Source organism: Lagopus muta, chromosome 19 (genome assembly GCF_023343835.1).
Source record: "Lagopus muta isolate bLagMut1 chromosome 19, bLagMut1 primary, whole genome shotgun sequence".
Taxonomy (NCBI): domain Eukaryota; kingdom Metazoa; phylum Chordata; class Aves; order Galliformes; family Phasianidae; genus Lagopus; species Lagopus muta.
The window spans coordinates 6,563,457-6,581,590 of record NC_064451.1 but is presented as its reverse complement, the minus strand read 5'-3'; the positions used below and the strand labels follow the sequence as shown (position 1 = coordinate 6,581,590).

Below are 18,134 nucleotides of genomic sequence, written 5' to 3'. Positions count from 1 at the left end.
GTGAGGGCTCCGCAGCGCCTTAACCACTTAATGATCCAGAAATCAACGGGGAGGGCGAGGGGAGGGCGGAGGGGGTGGGAGCCTTCGGGCCGCCGCGGCGCCCCCCTTCCCCGACAGCACCTCGGACAGCGCCGGGGGGGATCCGGGGGGCGGGAAGGGGGGGGGGAAGTGGGAGAACCGGAGTCAAACCGGAGCCAAAGCGTCAGCACCGCGACCAGGAGTCACTCCGGATGCCAATTTCAGGACCTCGGACAGCTCCGGAGTCACACCGACTTCAGCACCTCGGACAGCGGCTTCCCCACGGTGGGGGCCGGGTGGGGGGGGGGGCGGTGTAAAAATAACACAAAATTAAACAATTAAAAAAAGGAGAACGAAATGAACTTGTGCCGCTCCGGCTTGCGCTCCCCCCTCGCCTCAGCCGTGCGAACGCGCCCATTGGCCGCGAGGCGTTTCGGGGGCTGTCACTCCCCGCCGGAGACACCTTGCAGCTTGATTAACGCGAATTAATTGCCGCCCGTGTCCCCGCGCTTTCCGGGCGGTTTCCGCCCTCTTTGCTGTCATTATGGCGCTGATGGGGCTCTTAATGGGGTGATTAGCCGCGGGGGGGTCGGGGGCACACGGAGGGTTGCTGCTTTCTGCTCGCCTCCCCGCAATTAACTGCTCCGCCGCTCGCTCCGAGCAGGGAAAGTTTTGCTGAGCGTTCGAAATACAAAATAATAATAATAATAAAAAAAAAACGAACGGTGAGGAAAAGTGCTGAAACCCTTCCCGAAGCCTCAACGCAGAGGCGGCAGCTCTGAGCCCGAGCTGAGCTTCGGAACCGCGGTTTTCGTTGAATCCATTCGTTGAAATCCGTTGCGAACGGGCGGAGAGCCTTTTGCAAAAGCAAACGCGGGGCCACCGTGTGCCGAACTCCGAAGCGGCGGCGCTGCCGTCAGTTCGGCAATTACCCCTCCAACGAACCCCCCGGCCTGGCTGGAGCTGCCCGCCCCGCACAGTTTCTCTTTTCCCCCTCCCGCCCCGTCGGGACATTTCGCCGCTCTCGCACGGCTCCCACCTTCCGACCGCTCCGACCGCTCCTGCCTCCTCCCGGACTCTTTTCCTGGGGGCAGACAAGAGGAAAACGTCCGCGCCCGCGTGCGTGGAGCCGTGCTATTTGAGAGAGATACTGCGGCTTAATTCTCAAATAGTCGATTTCTTCCTTTTCCCCCCTTCCCGGCCGGGCAGCTGCATCTTGTCCCTCTTCCAAAGCCGCTCTCGGCCGGCAGCTTGGAGGCGGCAGGGCCCCCCCGGGCCGCACGGCTGCCAGCTGTCGGGCAGCGGCCAGGCAGGGCCCCCCACCTCCTGCCCTCCGCCCCGGCTCAGGGCTGGCTGTGAGCGGGGCAGGGAACAAAGGAGCCCCGCAGGTGGACAGGGATGGGAGGAAAGCCCCGTCAGTCCCTCCTCTGCCCCAAATCTGGGGGTGCAATGGACCTGGCTCGAGGCTGCACGTCCCCCCATGTTCTCATATTAGGAGAAATTCCTCCTGTAAAAGGATGGTCAGGCATTGGCACAGCTGCCCGGGGAGTGGTGCAGTCACCGTCCCTGGAGGTGTTCCAGAACCACAGTGATGTGGCACTGAGGGATGTGTCAGTGGGTATTGTGGGGTGGGTTGGGGTTGGATTTGGGGATCTTAGAGGTCTTCTCCAACCTGAATGATTCTGTGATTCTATGATTCATCTGCTGGCATTGCTTTCGCAGCATCCACCAGATTGAGAGATGCACAGGAACTGGTCCCAGTGAGAAACGGAGCAAAGACCCCCATGGGGTTTTCCAGCTCTCTGCAGCATGCTAGGCTCTGGTAACCCACCCAATCCAACCGTAGCACCCTGTTCGGGATGGAAATGGGCACTTGGAACAGCACAGAAGTTGGGTTTGGGGCCAAGAATGGGAGCCAGAAGATGGATCACGGATGGGATTGGGATTGTGTTATAATCACACACGTAGGGAACTGATTTGAATGGTGAGTCTGATGCTGGCATTCTCTCTCTTGAATGGAGCACTGGCCCTCAGGGAGTCACAAGGAGATCTCCAGTTCAACTCTGCTCTCTGTGCAAAGTTATGGGGTGCAGGCAGGGGGGGTCCAGTCCTCACTCCTGAGTGCACACAGTATTGTGCCATGCCCAGGCAAGGCCCCGTGTCTCTCTGTGGCTACATTTGGTGTTCTCAGCAGCTACAGGTGCTCTCACTGCTCATGTCCTAATGTCAGTGTGGCTGACATTCATTAAAATGAATTATTAATATTATTATTATTTCAAAACTGGACTCTCCAAGGCAGAAGTGTCCCCCATTTTGCCAGTGCATGGCATCCCAGCATTCAGCAGGTAGGAGCTCATTAATTCAAGTGGTGACACTGTCAATGTGGGTCTACCCCAGATGCAAGCTTTCTCCTTTGGTTGAGCTGAATCCTGCAGAACCCTGGGGCACCTGAGGCCGTGCAGGACCTTAGAGGGTAAATCCCCATACAGCAGAGCCCAGGTTCATCCTGGCAGCCCCTCTTTCATGAAGGCTGAAAAGCAGCTTAGGAGCAGTCCCAGGGGTGAAGCTGGAGGAGCACCAGGACATGCTGCCCCGTGTCCCACTGGCCAGATGGATCCCAAATGGTTTATTCAACACGGGTGTCCCCATCCCTGTCAGCCCCTGCTCTGCAGCCATGGTGTCCCTGGAGGAGCGGGATCTGCTGGCCGTGGCAGGGCTCGCACCTCCACATCGGGGTGAGGGACAAGAGATGCTGTGCTGTGCTGCTGTCTCCGCAGGATTGAGCTCTTTCAGTTCCAACACCTTGTCGTTTTCCTACAAAGCAGACCTAGCTGCCCTGAAAACCCATTTCCTCGGGGCGCCGCCGTTCCCCGGAGGGTATCCGGGTGAGAGAGAGTAGAGCGGTCGGGATGAGGGTAGCGTTCGGGTAGGAGGAGTGGGGAAAAAAATCGGCCCGAAGGCCGCAACGAGCGGGGGGGGGGGGGGGGGGGGGGGCGGCGGGGAGCCTGCGGCAGCGGTAGAGCAGCGTTACCAGTGGGTGTCACTGCAGGACAAGGAGCGCCGGGGCGTGCGGGGCGGTTCAGGGCCCCCCGGTATCGGGGACAGGGAATGGGGCCGGGGGGGTCGGGGTGCGGGTCTGCCCGGCCGGCAGCGGGGGGAACACAGAACGGAGCCGGGCGGCAGCGGCTCTTGAGCTGTACGCGGAGGATCGGCGGGGGCTGAGCGCACGCACAGAGCTCTGCGGAGGGGCCTTGGCTTGGCAGAGGGTTTGCAGCAGGTGCTGGGATGGCTGCATGCAGACAAACGGGCAAGAGCTTTGCTGAATCAGGCAGCAAAGGGGAGCTTTCTCGGCAGCCAGTGGGAAGGGCTGATGGGCTCTGGAGCTGTCCTAGACTTGGTGTTGAGCGGGATGTGGTTTAACATGTTTGTGCAGAACAGGCTGGGGAGGAGACCGTCCTTGCCCTGTGTACTGAGTTGCTACTAGCACTGCCCTCTTGGCACTGTGACTTGTTACCCCAAGCCTAAGATCTGTGGTGGTCGTACTGAGGAAAGCGTTGGTGTGCATCAACCATCAAGCAATGAACAGGCAGAAACAGGACCTTGATTTCCACATGTGGTTTATTTGGCTACATCTGCATGAACGCAACTCTTTAAATCCTGAGAAATCCTATAATCCTATGTCTGTGGCTGATTCAGGGCTCCATGCTGGCTGAGGTCCTGACCTGAGCTCGATGTACGGCTGCCCTGGGGAGGGAACTGCTTCTCCCAGGCACTCCTCAATGGGAGGAACTGAACGCCTTCTTACGAGCATCACAGTCTGGAAAAGTACTGAGATGAGGCCCGACCTATAGTGAAAGGAGCAGATAGATGATTGGTTACATGAGCAGCCAGACAAGGAAAATAGGTTGCAGATACAGGTTTAAACTGAGACGTGTTAGCACATCTTCATGTTTGGAGTGGGGTTACCATCAGGGCCCTGATGTTGCCTTGTGCCATAGATCTGCCTCGTGTGGACGTGCAGAGCTTGCTCCTGCTTCCCTCCCCCCTGTCCTGCTCAGACTGGATGGATGTCAGCTTTTGCATATGTAAAAATACACAGCAGTCTTTGCCCTGAAAAGCTTGCTAGTAATCTCATTAATCAAGACAAACAAAGCATATTTTGCTATTCCCCCTCTCTGGAGGAAGGCATCCGGGTGCTTCCATTTGCATTCGAGTGCCTGACTTCAGCCAGCTGTTTCTGGATGTTCTTGCTTCCCCACAAACCCTGGCTGGGAGGGCATGAGGGAGGCAGAGCCCAGCCTGCAGAGATGGGTGGGCAGCCCCAGAGCCCCCCAAGCCAGCTCTGACCTCCCTCTGCAGATGCAGCATTTCTTCCCTCTGACCTGTGTGGGACCGGAGCTGGGATTGTTAGAAAAATCTGCTGTCTGTATGTAGGGACAGCTGAGCTGCTTCTCTTGGCTGCGTTTCCTGGGAGCTGGGCAGGGCAACGTTTCTTTGTGGGGTTGAATTGAGGCCACAGGGGAGGCGGTGGCAGTTTGTTCACTCCAGGCTGGTGCAATGCTCCTGGGTGAGAAATGTCACACTGAGCCACCGCCGGCTGTAATGAAAATTAGCGGAGTCCTTGACAAAGTTGTGAGTGATGCCACAGCATGAGTAAGTGGGAAGCACCAGGTGTAAGGCAGGGGACAAGTGCTGCGTTAAAAATGAGGAACCCCCTCATAATGAGGGATACCTGAGGTGTATGGATTAGTCCCAGGCCAGTAATGAGAGACAAGATAAGGGTGTCCCTGGGTCAGAGGTCTTCCTGTGACAGACCGGTGTGAGAAGTCGGTGCAGGTGATGGATCCACATCTCTGATTCTTCTAATTCATATTTTCAATGATGAACCCAATGGTACTTTCTGTAGAGGCAGCTGATGATCTTCGCCATTGCTCTGATGTGGCTATGGGCTTACAACAGGACTTGGTTTTAATTTCAGGTTCAAAGCTTTGGATGTAGCAGGTTGCAGGCACAGGCGTGGTGGTTTCCTTTGCAGGATGATAGAGCTGCAGTTTCTTTCTGCTTATTAGAAGCAATGATTTGCTCTTTTTCTTTGCATATTTATTGACAAATTCAAGCTCACAGGACACTTTTAGATGGGGTGCTTTAACATCAGCCCCTGCTGTGAAGAGTTAGAGGGCCAGTAAAACAAACTTGGCCCCCGAAATACATATTAAAGCTTTAGGGGTGTTATTTTCATTTGGGTTTATGAGTGTCACTCATGTTTTAAATTGGAGGTCTGTAAGAGATCCCTCGTCAAGCATTAGTACAACCACATGCACGGTGTGAGCAGAGAGGTCCATAGGAGGAGAACCAATACAGAGGGAGATGTAAGAAATGCAGGGTGGGCAGAGCTCCCTGAGGCGGCGTCCCAAGGATGGTTTCTGGGTGCTGCTGGGTGGTCAGGCAGGTCAGCTCCCAATGGGAGGCACATCAGGGCTGCAAGGGGAGAGTGGGCTCAGGAGGCAGCTGTGCAGTGATGCATGGCAGGCACTGAGCAGCCCAGGGGTCTCCCAGCCCCACTTCTGCCATTCCTTGCTTCCGCAACACAGCCGCCCTTACACCCAACCCCACCTCCATCATCCATTTGATCGAATGCTTTTAGTGGGTGACAAAACACTTTCCTGAGCTCTCTTTACAGGAAACCAATCTCTGTTCCTTTTTCAAAACCCCCCTCATTTACAGAGCCCGAGAAATCCTGGGCCTTTCAAGCCTTCTCCTGTTTCTTCTTTTCCCAAAATGACACAAAACAACAGCGTTGTGTTCGTGGATTTTTTTTCTTTCTGGTGGGGAGGAGGGAATAAAGCACACAATGTATGGGTGCTGCATGCACTCCGAGCTGCGCCGAGCGTCCCTGTACAGACAGAGCCGCGTGCGCATCGAGATGCAAATGATTTCCGTGAAGCTATCACTTGTAAAGCTTGACAGAAAATAATGAGAAACACTAAATCTTTTATAAGGTCAACACTCAAGCAGCTGTCAAACAAGAAAAGAATTTAGCGAAAGATCCGCAAAAACTTCCATCGCCTCATTAAATCCAACAGGGCCGGGGCCCGGCATGGTGAGGAGGCACCGGGGCGCCTCCGTTTTGTGTCAGTAATTTGCGGCGGAGGAAGAGGGAAGACGAAACAGCCAGCGCCGAAGGGGCCTTGGGGGAGGCTGGGGAATCGTTAGTGCGCCAGGAGCGGCCTCGGCTCCTAATTGGAAGCATTGGGCATTATCAACGGAGGATTTGCCTCGGCTCCCTGACAGCTCTCTAGGCCTGGAATGATAGCCCACTTGTCAGTGTAAAAGACCATTAAAAACAAACCATTTTGATTTAATTGGAGGCGGTGCGCTGGGGGCCCAGGTGAGGCGCTTCATCAGCTGATGTTGGCTGCTGATGCCTTTTTCCCCCTGTATTGATGGCTTTTTTTTTTTTCTTCTTTTTTTTTTTTTTCTTCCTTCCCCTCCCTTTCAAAAACTGTCTAGGAGAGAGAAAGAGGTGCTGAAAGATCCTTCACAGCTGCACTGAGAGCGGCTTTCAATAGGGTTGTCAACAAATGCCATGACAAGTTAGGGAGAGGCAGGTATTTTTAAAACAGACGTTATTCTGTCCAAGCTGAGCTGTGCTCAGAGGGTTGGGTTATCAGGGTTACAAACACCACGGCTTTTCCCGGTGGCTTCGTCCTGAAGTTGCTTAATGAATGGGCTGGGTCTTCTCTCCCCACCTTTCTAATTCCGAGAAGATAAGGAAAAATAAGGACAAAGGAGTTTGGGCTAAATGGTCCGTGTGTGTGCAAAGGCTTCAGAAAATGCTTGGTTTAATGCCCCACTGAGACTTTGCGTTTTTTTCCCTCCTGCAAAGAAGGGCTGCAGACGTTTGTCGGATTTCACAGCTTGCTTGGTTTGGGCAGTTTGAGATTTTGACTTGGAGCCCTTTTGTGCCATGGAAATGAAGTTGTCAGGTGGCAAACAGAGTGCCTACAGAAGGCAGAATGGCCATGAATGAAACCTCAATCCAAAGATTCCTGTGGATTTGGAAGCAGCAATGGTAGGGGCTTACCTGGAAGACAGCACAGCATTTGTGGTTTCACTCCACTGCAACCCATGAGGCTGCAAGCACCCCACATCTGTTCCTTCATGGTTGAATCTCTAACAGCAATGGGCCCTGGGGGTCAGCAGCTGCTCATGCTGCCTTTGGACATCAGGGCTTGGGTGCAGCTGGAGCCTGGCCTGGAGATTTCCCAGGCTGTGAGGTTGCACAGGGGGATGCTGAGCTGCACTGCCTCACACTGCAGAGCTCACAGGCTTGGGTCTCTGGCTGGGTTCACTCTGATATCAGAAGTCACGATCTTACATGATCAGGGGGCTTCTGGACTGGGGCTTCAATAATAGGCCAGATTGAAATATCTTTTCCCTTTTCTTTCTTTCTTTCTTTCTTTTTTTTCTTTTTATGCTGTTTTGTTGTTGTCAACCAGATGTTGGAGAGCAGTGCAGTGGCAGAGGAAGGATGGTCTACCGTGGAGGTTTAGTGGACGTGGCGGTGATGGGTTGATGTTTGGATTAGTTGATCTTAGGGGTCTTTTCCAATCTTAATGATTCTATGATTCTACCACACCTCTGAGGTGAAGGAAGGACTGAGAGTGGCAGAGGGGAGAGTAGGGTATGATGGAGAGGCTGAGCGTACAAGGTATGTGTGAAGGGATGCTGGGAAAGACTGGGCCATGGAAATGCATTGCTGTGATCTGATATAGGCTGCTCCAAGCAGTTGTGTTGTTGGTAGTTCTTATGTTAGGCAAAACAAGAAAATCCAAAGAATCCTGGCTAGGCTGTTATCCCCCAGTTCATTTCACTTTGGCCACTGATCAGCCATCAGGTGAGACCATTTTTTAGCCAAAACCCAACTTTAGAAGAGAGGTTTGATCTGGTGTCATGGTGACAGAAAACTTGCTTTGGTCTATGTGCCATCCAGGCCCCAACTCCAAGAATTTCTGTTGTCCCCCTCAAACCCAGGAGGACCAGTGCTGCACTGCGAAGCCATCCTGCTGTGTGGATCAAGCCCAGGTTGGTTAAGCACAGTCTATGGCTTTTCTGACAAGGCAACAATTGCAGGATTACATGAGCCACGCTTGTCAGTTCAGCTCTTCAGACAAAAATAGAGGTAAGGCATTAAAAAAAAATGCAGAACATTTCTGTGTGTGTGTCTTAAACCTCAACTGTTAATTCTGACGAAAGATCAGGCTGTGAGCAGGTATCGGATCCCTGGTGAGAATCAAATTCTGGAGCCCAGAATTTTGCTGCAAAGTTTATACAGTGGGGATTCCTCTAATTACTTTCACTGGAAATTTACCTGACAGAGCTTTCCCAGGTAATGCAAGGCATACGCGGGAGAGCCGCTCAGTCGTTGACAGAGCCTTTGATTTTGTGCCAGGTTGCAAATTAAGTCTTTTGCCAAGGTACCCGAACACTTGCTCGTCAATTGCTTATCGCTTATTCATATCGTGCATCGAGCACAGCTCGTTTCATCTGCTCGGGAAGGCAGCACACGTTGACAAAAATGTTGTCCAAAGTTGCTGCATTTTCTTTCCTCCCCCTGTTTGGTCAAGTAAACAAGAATATTCTCTCTGGAAAGCCTCCTTGAATGTGTGTGCAAGTTGGGATTCTCTAATGAGCAAAGAAAAGCCAATACTTTGTGTCTGTGACACACAGAATACGGAGCTGTTTTGACTCATGTGCAAATTCTGTCCTTCCACATCATGAGGTGCTGCTACAAAAACAAACGTCCTTCTGGACTGACTTGACAGAGCCCTGAAAATCTATTGCTGAGCGGCCTGTGTTGGTCATTGGTTTGGATTATGGCCATCAGATGCTCTTGGTTTGGATTATGGCCATCAAAGATTCAGATGGAGGCAACCAAAGCCTCACCCTGCACTGGCTCTCTGCAGACAGCAGTGCTTTAGGGATGATGTATTTTGGCAGCAGAATTTGACACTGGAGATGCCATTTTGCCCAGGTCAATGCAACGTTCGCGATGGGAGACACAAGGACAGGATACATGCTTTTGTACATGTTGGATGTCTGATCTCTTATAGACCCCAGGAATGTAGTGCAGACAAAAAGGAAGTATTGGTGCGTGGTCCCAGCTGTGTTAGCAGAACCTGAGCTGAGCTGAGATTGCTGCAGGCGGAACAAGATGGAGGCCTTTTGCCTTAGGGGTGGTCGAGGAAGTGGAGAGCAGCAAGAATGCCTTGTGAGGTGAGCAAGGAGTTAACTTCTGCTTGGATTTGTAACAGATAAATGTAAAAAACCCCTCTAGGACAACTTCCCCTAATGAACTGCCCACCAGGACATGACTGGCTCCCCATGCCCTGCCTCTCTCCATGAGCGGGGGGCCTGGGGGGCCCAGGGGACCACGCACCAGGTCAGTCCTGCAGAGCGAGACGCAGAGCTGGAGAGCCCCTGGTGTGAGAGGGCGTGCAAACCACACATTAGGTTAGCCTAATGGTGTGGGCCATTATTCTAAGGCACTGGGGCTGAAACCAAATGAAAACAGTCAATTTGTCTATACTTTAGCAACTCATTGACTAGGTAATGCCATGCAGCCCTGGCAATGCAGGGAGCAAGCAGAGACAATTAATGGGAAGGGCGAAGCTTCTCTGTTTTCTTTTCTGCTTCCTCCATGAGCTTTAGCGTGGCGCCAGGTCTTGCATGGATCTACTGATTAGTCCAGAGATTTCATGAGAACAGTAATGGTGTATCAACAAACTCCCTTACCTCTTTGGAGTGCTGCACTTTGTCACCTTTCTAAAAGATGGGATGGTATGACTGATTGAGTTTGTCTGAGTTTGGGTGAAGGTTTGGGCCAGCTTGTGTCTCAAGGCTTTTGCTTTGAAAGAACCCAAACTTACAGAGATGGTTAAAGCACAGTTTGGAGTCTATCAAGCATTCTTTGAAGCCAACAGCTTCCTTTGGGGTATTTCTGCTCTTAACTGGGTACATTTTTATGGATGTTTGAGAACTTGCTTTTCCATGGAGGAAATCATGCACTGAAAGTCAACTAAGCAATTAATTTCCTGATTCAAGTTCTAACATGAACAGTGCCTGTTAGATCCGCAGCTAGGGAAAGGCGAGCCTTCCAGGTAATGAGAAGGGGATGCAGAAAATAGAAGACGTTGTGTCTTTCTTCTCCCTGGATGCTGTTCCTGAGAAAGAGAGGAAGAGGAGAGAGGAAGAAGAGAAGAGACAGAAAGACTCAGGTGGTGTTTGAGACCTGTGGCTGTGGGGGGAATCCAACCGCAATCACGGATGAAACAAAAGGGAAAGCACAAAGAAAAACGGAGGCTGAAAAATGAATAGTGATGGAAAGGTCTGGGGTGAGAGGAGCTCTAAAGAGAAGGCTTGCCCCAGTATCTCGTGTGACTTACACAATCTGTTTAACAGCGATCGGTCATGTTCTTTCCCTGACACGAGCCGCAGCAGCAGCTTTGTGCTGACAGGCAGCTGGGATAAATGATTACTGACATATGCTAATCGGACAGTCTTAGACAGGATGTAAGAGGAATACATCAAGGTGGTGCAAAATACATTTCTTGGTTGAAACTCTCCAACTTGTACAAGTAAATTAGCTTCAGGAAGTCAAAAGGCTCCTTCATTGTTTTAAACTGCAGTTAAAAATCTACAGCATGGTACAAAAAAAACAAAAAAACAAAACCAACCAGAACCATCAGAACCAGGGCTGGAACAGGGGGTTGAGAGGCTCTTTGCAATAGTATCAATGCCAGATATGATTTTGACATGCCAACTCTCTGAAGGGCTTCCATGCTTTCAGACCTTCTGGTGTCTCCTTTCCATTTCTCTTGCCCAGCTCTTATTTCTACCTTTCTAAAATGCCTCCTAGATTTTCACTTGATGTTTCCCTGCATTTTACACCACAAACAAAGCTAGGAGAATTCATGCAGGTATTACAGAGCACAGCAGGGTGTGCTGATGAATTCAGGAAGCAGATCCTGTTGCTGTGATAATAATAAGAAATCATCATCTTAGCTCTTATTTGGATCAGTTCAAGGAATTGTCTTGCACATCTGTAGCCTGGCTAGACCCTTTGCTCAGTCTCAGGGTGAATATTATCAAACAGGTAGTTTAGGGAGATATCATGAGTGTAGGCTTTCTGGAAATCTCCAACTCTTGGGATGAAAATGAGTCTTTGTAGCAGAAATGCTAAGTCAGGGCTTGTAGCAGTGATTGAGCACCTGGTGGGAAGGCAGGGCCAACCCAGGGGAGCTCAGGTGTATCCAATGCACTGAATGATGGAAGGGCTGGAGCCAGGATCCACCCCTGTTCAGACCAGGGTTGGCAGTGAAGGGGTGAGTTTCTTGCTGGAGCTCCCTGCATACCTGAGGCCTTCTGGAGGTAAGCGTCTTCTTTCCTTTATTTCTGTGCTTGTGGCTGTTGTATTTGAGCAAATCCTCACTGGGTGCAGCCTGGGGCTTTGTTGCTCTGCTGTCATTGCTGTGCTTTCCATTGTGTTACTGCCTTGGAACGCTTTAATCTGGCGTGGCTTGAATTAGTTATGGTGAGAGCTGATAAAATGTTAGACTATCTAAAAGTAGGTTTGATTGTTATGGTCACGTAGAGCAGTTGCAGGAATACTGACAGAGGACAAAGGCCAGTACTGATGGGAGGTATAATAAGGTGTTTCCGATCTGATGAAGATCACAGAAGTGCCCACAAGTTAGGCAATCAGCCCTTTATCTGTTAACTGCTGCCCCTTTTCCAGGTCCAAAATATAATGGGGTTTAAGCACGTCCAGGGTGGGAATGCTATGGGGTCTGGGTCTTGGGGAGCTTTCAGGTAAGAGCATTATGTCTGCCTTCATGAGATAAGAGACTTCCCAGGGAACCTGGGTGAGGTTAGAAGGTGTTCCTAAGTTCAAATGGTTCATACCTTTTCCAGGTGGGGCAGGTGCCAAAAGGACTCCTCCTTTGGAGGCACTGGGTTTTTTCGGAGAAGCGTGGTGCGGGTGTCGCGCACTTTGTCCTTCCGTGTCTAAAGATGAACAAGAACAGGCTGACATGGCTGCAAGGTTATGTATGTCACATCTGTGTCTTGAAATGATCATCCCAGGGTTGTTACTAGTCTATAAGTCACTTTGGATCACCCTAATGCACCTGGTCTTTCATGTCCGTGCAGTTGATGCTGATACCTAAAACATACTGATAAGGAAATTCTGGGCAACAGCCAACTTTCAGCTTTCTGTCATCTCAGCGAGATGACTGTTGCCTGTGTGGAACCTGAACTAGAGCAATGGCTCATCACCAGCTGGGAAAGTCACTTCCACCACCCTCAGCAGAGGGGGGGATTTCCTGACTGTTTGATGTGTTGCTCTCCTAATTAATTGAAACAGGGAATCTGTCCACTCTGTGGTCTAGTTTGTAGGTCTGTGTTGCTTAACTCAGTAATTGGTGGCTGCAGAATTCAGGAATTTGATGGAGGGAACTTAGTGATTAAAACATCAGTCATTAATAAATAAGTTAGGGATGCATTTTTCCAACATCCTCGGCTTGTGCGTTCATAAAGTAGCTGCTAATTAAGAACACTGTATAGCAATTCCACTATAAAGCATACTTTGTGATGGCAGTAAGCCCACTGAAATTGGTCATTACCATATTAGCCCGACTCTTCCTTGAGTCATTAACTAATAAAACAGTCATTGGCTGCTTTTAAATGTTATTACAATATTGTTACGTTTAACAGCTCTAACAACTGCTTGGGGTGAGGGCATCTGCTGTGCCATGCCAGGATCAAGGCTGATGTCGGCCCCTTGAATGTTTGTTGGCTGCTCCATTCTTTTATCCACTGCTGCAGGAAACCTGAGTGGAGCTGATGCTGTCCAGAGGACAATCTGCAGGGCTTCTGGCATGAGGATGGCATTAAATACCAATGATAATTTGAAACCAAATTCTTTGTTACAGTAGAGCTTTTTAGTACTGTAAAAGCATTAGGGCTTCCATTTCAATTTAACAGGAGTTTAGGTGGGCACCCCGTGACTAGAGACATATTGATGTAAGCAGATGCTTAATGATAGCCAGAGAGATGTCTTAGAAGAGCTGCCTAAGCCTTTAGCAGGGCTTTCATCAAAGCACCATTGCTCTGAGCTTGCTCCATTTCCAATAAGCTGATACACTTTCCAATGAAAAAATACTTTTAAAAAGCCTCCCTTCTGTCTCCAGAGCACTTCCAGGCCCATGCATCTGCTGTTCACTCCCACAGCATCAACCTGCAGAACATGCTCTGGCTGGAGCCAGGCCCATCCGGACTAGGAGGAAGCAGATCTTTATGAGGCTTTGTCTTCTAGTAGGCAGGGAAAATGGTTTCCCAGCTGAAACCCCTCCCTGTGACTGGCAGAAGCCCACCTATTGTGGGTGGGACAGTGGGAGCTGATGTCTGGTAGCAAGTAGCAGCGCTGTTGAAGCATTACTACCTTTGTCTTCTCCAGCCGGAGCGCTGCGGTCCGTGCTCTCTGCTGTTCCATCCACAGCTCCTTGTATTTGTGTTGCAGGAGGTCAAACAGGGGAGTGGAAGGCCTGGAAAACATTCAGAACATGACAATGTAATCTCCAGGGTTAACACCTCTCTACCTCCTTGTGCTGATTCCCTTCTCTACTCCTGGAACATGTCACCAAGTAGAGGCACAGCTGTAGCCTGGACTTATTGAGGCTTGCTCCTGCCAGGTGAGGATGCTTTAATCAGAAACTGCAGGAGGTAGAAATGGCAGTAGCAGCAGTGGAGCAGCAGGGTTCTTGCCTTGAGGACAGCATATTGCTTATCACCTGTTGTGGTGCTATTCTTCTCCCCCAGAAGCAAACAGAATACCCAAGGGAGGAGGTGATGGAGGATGTCTAGCTTGAATTTTATCAGTCCTTGTCCTTGCACATCTTGTTGGGGAGGGACTTTCTCATCTCAGTAGCAGCCACTGACTTTAGAACCATCAGGTCTACTCACACCTGTAGCTGCAGTGCCGTCAGCTGCTGCTCCAGTAACACAAGGCAGTGCTTTCCCCACCTGACCAGGCCAACTGCAAGACACCAGTGAGCTGGGCAGAGAAACTGAGAAATGCAAAATGCCACCGACGTGCAGTGGAAATAACTCAAATTCCTTTAAACTTTTTCTCAGAGCTTTGCAAGGGTCCTTTACAGTAGCTCAGGGACCCTGGCAAAGGGGGAGTCCATTACAGCAGAAATTAGAAATGACTTGTCTTCAGAATAACTTCTGCTGTAATTAAAGGAGTCCCCTTTGCCACCCACGTGCTGTCCACATGCTTCAGAACAGCCTAATCTGTGGTTGTGTTTTCTAATGATACTGAATGGGCAATCCAGCAACACGCATCCCAGGGGGCATTCATATCAGAAGAGCATCCTGCTACAGCCCTCCTGCTGCACAGATCACACGCTGCAGGGCTTTTCAAGGCTCTGCTTACAAATCAGCCCTGCTGCTCCAGACTGCCATCTGGAGAGCCACTGTGCCAAAGGGGACACCTACATTTGTCCCTCTCTTTCCCCTTTTCATTTCCTTTGCTTCCAGTTTGGCATTTCACACTGCTCGGAGCTGAGCAAAAGTATCTGCAAAGGATTAAAAGATATGGCAAAACTGAAGTTGGATGTTTCATTGCATGGTGTAAATGTTGGTAGTTATGGCACAAGCCTGTGGTGAGCCTTGCTCTCAGGCTGGTTTCCTTGGCTCTCCGAGGCAGGAGATGTCCTGAAGTGCAGGAACAGGGAGGGATGCAGGAAGACATGGAGCCCTTGAGGATGGTGGTTTGATTCTGGATTTTTATGATAGCTGTGTGTTTTCACATCTCTATGGAGGTGACTTTACCATCTCTGATGGACCAGCCAGTTGGTGACTGATTAGTCCACAGCTGGCTTGTACGTAAATGCTTGAAAGGACACATTTGGGTTGATGCTCTTCAGAAACTCTTCCCTGCCGTGTGATTAATCGCATTTAAGTCCTGATCCAGCAAAGTATAGAGTCATGCCTGGAATAATGCACGCACGAACTGCCTCTTTGAAATTAGTAGGAGTGACTTGTGTCCTATTTAAATGTGTGGGTTCTGCTGGGCTGTAGGATGTGACCCCTCATCTGGCTTTTCTTATTGAGGGAGCAAAGAAGAGAGGGGGATATCGAGGAGCACGCTTCCTCCACTAAAGCTGCAGGAGAAATTTCAGGGAGGAAGCTTTGTCTTTGTAGGTCAAACGCTGATCCCAGTGGGGTGGATAGGGAGCTGTGGCCTTGCTACCAGCGCTGTTTGGCAGTGTGATGGTACATCGCCTTTGCAGCTGGCCCATAGGAACATGTCCCCACACCTCAGCTTGCTTAGGGGCTGCTGATGTGTCCTGTCACCCTGCCCAGATGTCACCCTCTGCACTGGGAGGCTTTTGCTGTTACTGTCTGTGGATGCTGTGGGGAGGGGGGAAGCATCTGCTGAAAATGCATTGTGGATTAAAACCTGTCTCATTCCCAGCCCCTCAGATCTCCTTGTTTTGGCACAAGCACTGTGCCACAGAAAGGAGAGGGAGAGAAGTTCTGATAGGATGTAACAAATTATTTATAATTGTGGAGGAAAAAAAAATAATCAGCCACCTCCTTTTATAGTCAAATAGTTGGAGCCACTTCTAATGTTGACATTTCCTAAATATTTTAAAATTTATCTATGCACATTTTCAAAACTATTATCCCTGAAACAATTCCTGTCTCTTTAATAGACTTTCTCTCTAATTTACTTTCAAGAGTGAGGGTACAGACCTATTTTCGACTGAAGTGACAAGAGCCTGCTTACTTGGTTACACAATGTGGGGCGTTAGCCTGCCAGAAATCTCTTGGAAAAGGAGCTGCAGCCTCCTAATAGGCTATTTTACTGTGAAAACAATGTTAAAAAGTATAATAAAGTATTAACAATATTAAAATAAAACAGTGTAGGCCTTAAATGAGCTACAAACTAGTTAAATCTATTCTATTCAATGTGAGCCTTCAGTGCTTTGCAGCTGATACCTCAGAGCTGGGATTTATCTAAAATGAAGGCACCAGGGACATGCAAGGGAAATGGTAATTATAATTTGCAAACATTAGGCTGACACTTTTTTTGTGTATGTGTGTATAAATTCTGACAGCTGTGATTTGTGCGGCATGCCAAATAGTGTTCCACCGAGTTGGGAGGGAGTCCCTTTCTGGCAGGCCGTCCTCAGAGCAGCAGCTCATTAAAACTTTGCAGAAGGAGAAGTTGCCGAAAACAGGAAGGCGTCAGAAGCATCTGAGGGACTTTTGGTACACGCTCGTTGAAAGGTGTTTGAGAAGAGAGCCTTGGGTCTGACAAACTGGAATTTTAGTACGCCTCTCCGTTCACAGTGGGGCAAAATAATTGGTCATCAGTGACTACTAATTTGGTTTAGTAGCCAGAGGCATTTTTTTTCTTCCCAGAAAATCAATGACAGCGCCGAGGTCTGTTCAACGTGATTCAGCTCAAGATGGGTCCTCATTTAGCTCTTGATGCTGCTTCCACTGGAGACAGCTATTTTGTTAAAATGAAATTAAAATCTATCTATAATACTCGGCTCTGAGAGCAGCACCCGTCAATGCCATGCTGCTCTTGAGGTTTCAAGGTTGTCAGTCTCCCCTCAAACTTACTTTCAAAGGTTTCTGCAGCAGCGGGGAAAAAAGGTACCTGGCAAAAGTGGGTACAAAGGGCTTTGCTCTGGGAGGGTTTTCACACTGGCTTAAAGGATGCCATCAGTTGGATTGTGGAGTTGTAAATGGGTAAAAACTTGACTTGCCATCGCTTTGTTCTTGCATTACTCAACAACAAAAGGGCTCGTAAATATATTAGAACAAACTTCAGCCCTTGTATTTCCTGGTAGGCTCCAGCTGGTGCAGCAGTGTTCTTGCTGATGGTCAGTGTATGGTGGGAGTGCTGCTCCCAGGAGTTGGGTGTGCGTGCCCCAAACTCAATGGCAGCTCTGCAGCAGTGGGCAATAGCAATGCAGTACGGGTGTTTGTGCAACAGAGAAATCATGCCATTGGTGTTCTTTTTATTGAAGCCGTGTTGCACCAAGTCATCCTGAAATTTTAACTCATTCTTGAGAGGCTGGTGGGCTTTGCATGGAAAGGATCTCTCTTTAGGGGTCTTTGGTGCACAGAGGAGACAGCATAGGGGGCATCACTTTTGTGTCTAGTCCATGCAGATCTCATGATGGAAGGTTTTGTCCTGAGGTGGTTCTGTCTGTGGTGTTCCCCTCCCTTCTCTGTGGCTGGGGCTCAGACAGCCAATCTGTCTCCCAGCAGCTCAGATCAGTCCCTTGCTGGGAACCAGTTTGGTCCCAGTGTCTCTGTGGAGCTCCTCAGCACACCCAGCACAGATTATCTTCAGCAAATAAAGCACAGGCTGGAATCTGTGATTCAGCTCCAGGCTTTGGGGTTCCGCCAGTGCACGCAGCTCTGAGACATGAGTGCTCAGCTCCCTCTGCCCTGAAAGGGATTTACAGTACAGGAAAACTCTGATTACAGTTCCCTTGTACTGCTATATTGTCTCCCTTCCTCCCTTGTTACTGATGGGCTGGAGCTAGCAATCTATCTACCATTAATTTGTCTCTGTGTAGCCCAGCAGGAATCTGGGGCATGATTACAGCTCTGGCCCTTCTGCGAGCGCCGGCACGGCCCTGCATCCCCTTGCAAACTGCCTGGATCTGCCTTGCCTTAATTGTTCCCCTTTGGCCAGTGGACCTGTCTGCTCTAACAAGGGCAACGAGGAGGGCCGAGGTAATTGAAGCACTTAGCCACACTCCCCAGCATTGCCTCCTGCAGCTAATTAGGAAAGAGGGCCGCTGGGCTCTTTGTTATTTCTTTTAATTGTTTGTGGGTTTTGCATAACAGTGAATGGCAGAAGAGGGGTATGCAGTTAGGGGTGAATTCTTGACTTTGAAATCTGTATAAAAGGTCACTTACAATTTGTTAACGCTTTCACCAAAATGAATTCAATTAGCAGCTCCAGAAGTCCCTGCGCACACGTGCATGCGTGTTTGCAAGAAGAAGGAGGGATGGAGAAG

General features: G+C 49.8%; 1 protein-coding gene and 1 long non-coding RNA gene across 3 annotated transcripts in view; one reads left to right on the top strand and one right to left on the bottom strand.

Annotated features, from left to right (window-relative positions):
- Nucleotides 1-3,618: 3,618 nt before the first annotated feature.
- Nucleotides 3,619-18,134, bottom strand: part of CFAP77 (cilia and flagella associated protein 77) — a 51,945-nt gene continuing 37,429 nt past the window's right edge. The window contains exons 4-6 of the mRNA XM_048965667.1: nucleotides 13,520-13,622; nucleotides 11,983-12,084; nucleotides 3,619-3,863 (exon numbers count right to left, since the gene is read on the bottom strand). Of these exons, the coding sequence (XP_048821624.1) occupies nucleotides 3,795-3,863; nucleotides 11,983-12,084; nucleotides 13,520-13,622 (274 nt within the window). The 3' untranslated portion in view covers nucleotides 3,619-3,794. The remainder of the gene's footprint in view (nucleotides 3,864-11,982; nucleotides 12,085-13,519; nucleotides 13,623-18,134) is intronic.
- Nucleotides 11,355-18,134, top strand: part of LOC125702433 (uncharacterized) — a 31,257-nt gene continuing 24,477 nt past the window's right edge. Inside the window, exons 1-3 of one of the 2 annotated variants that reach the window (XR_007380597.1) lie at nucleotides 11,401-11,448; nucleotides 11,992-12,126; nucleotides 13,598-14,516. This is a non-coding gene — a long non-coding RNA (uncharacterized LOC125702433). Of the gene's footprint in view, nucleotides 11,449-11,991; nucleotides 12,127-13,597; nucleotides 14,517-18,134 lie in introns of those variants that run through there. The other variant, XR_007380596.1, reaches the window with a different exon arrangement.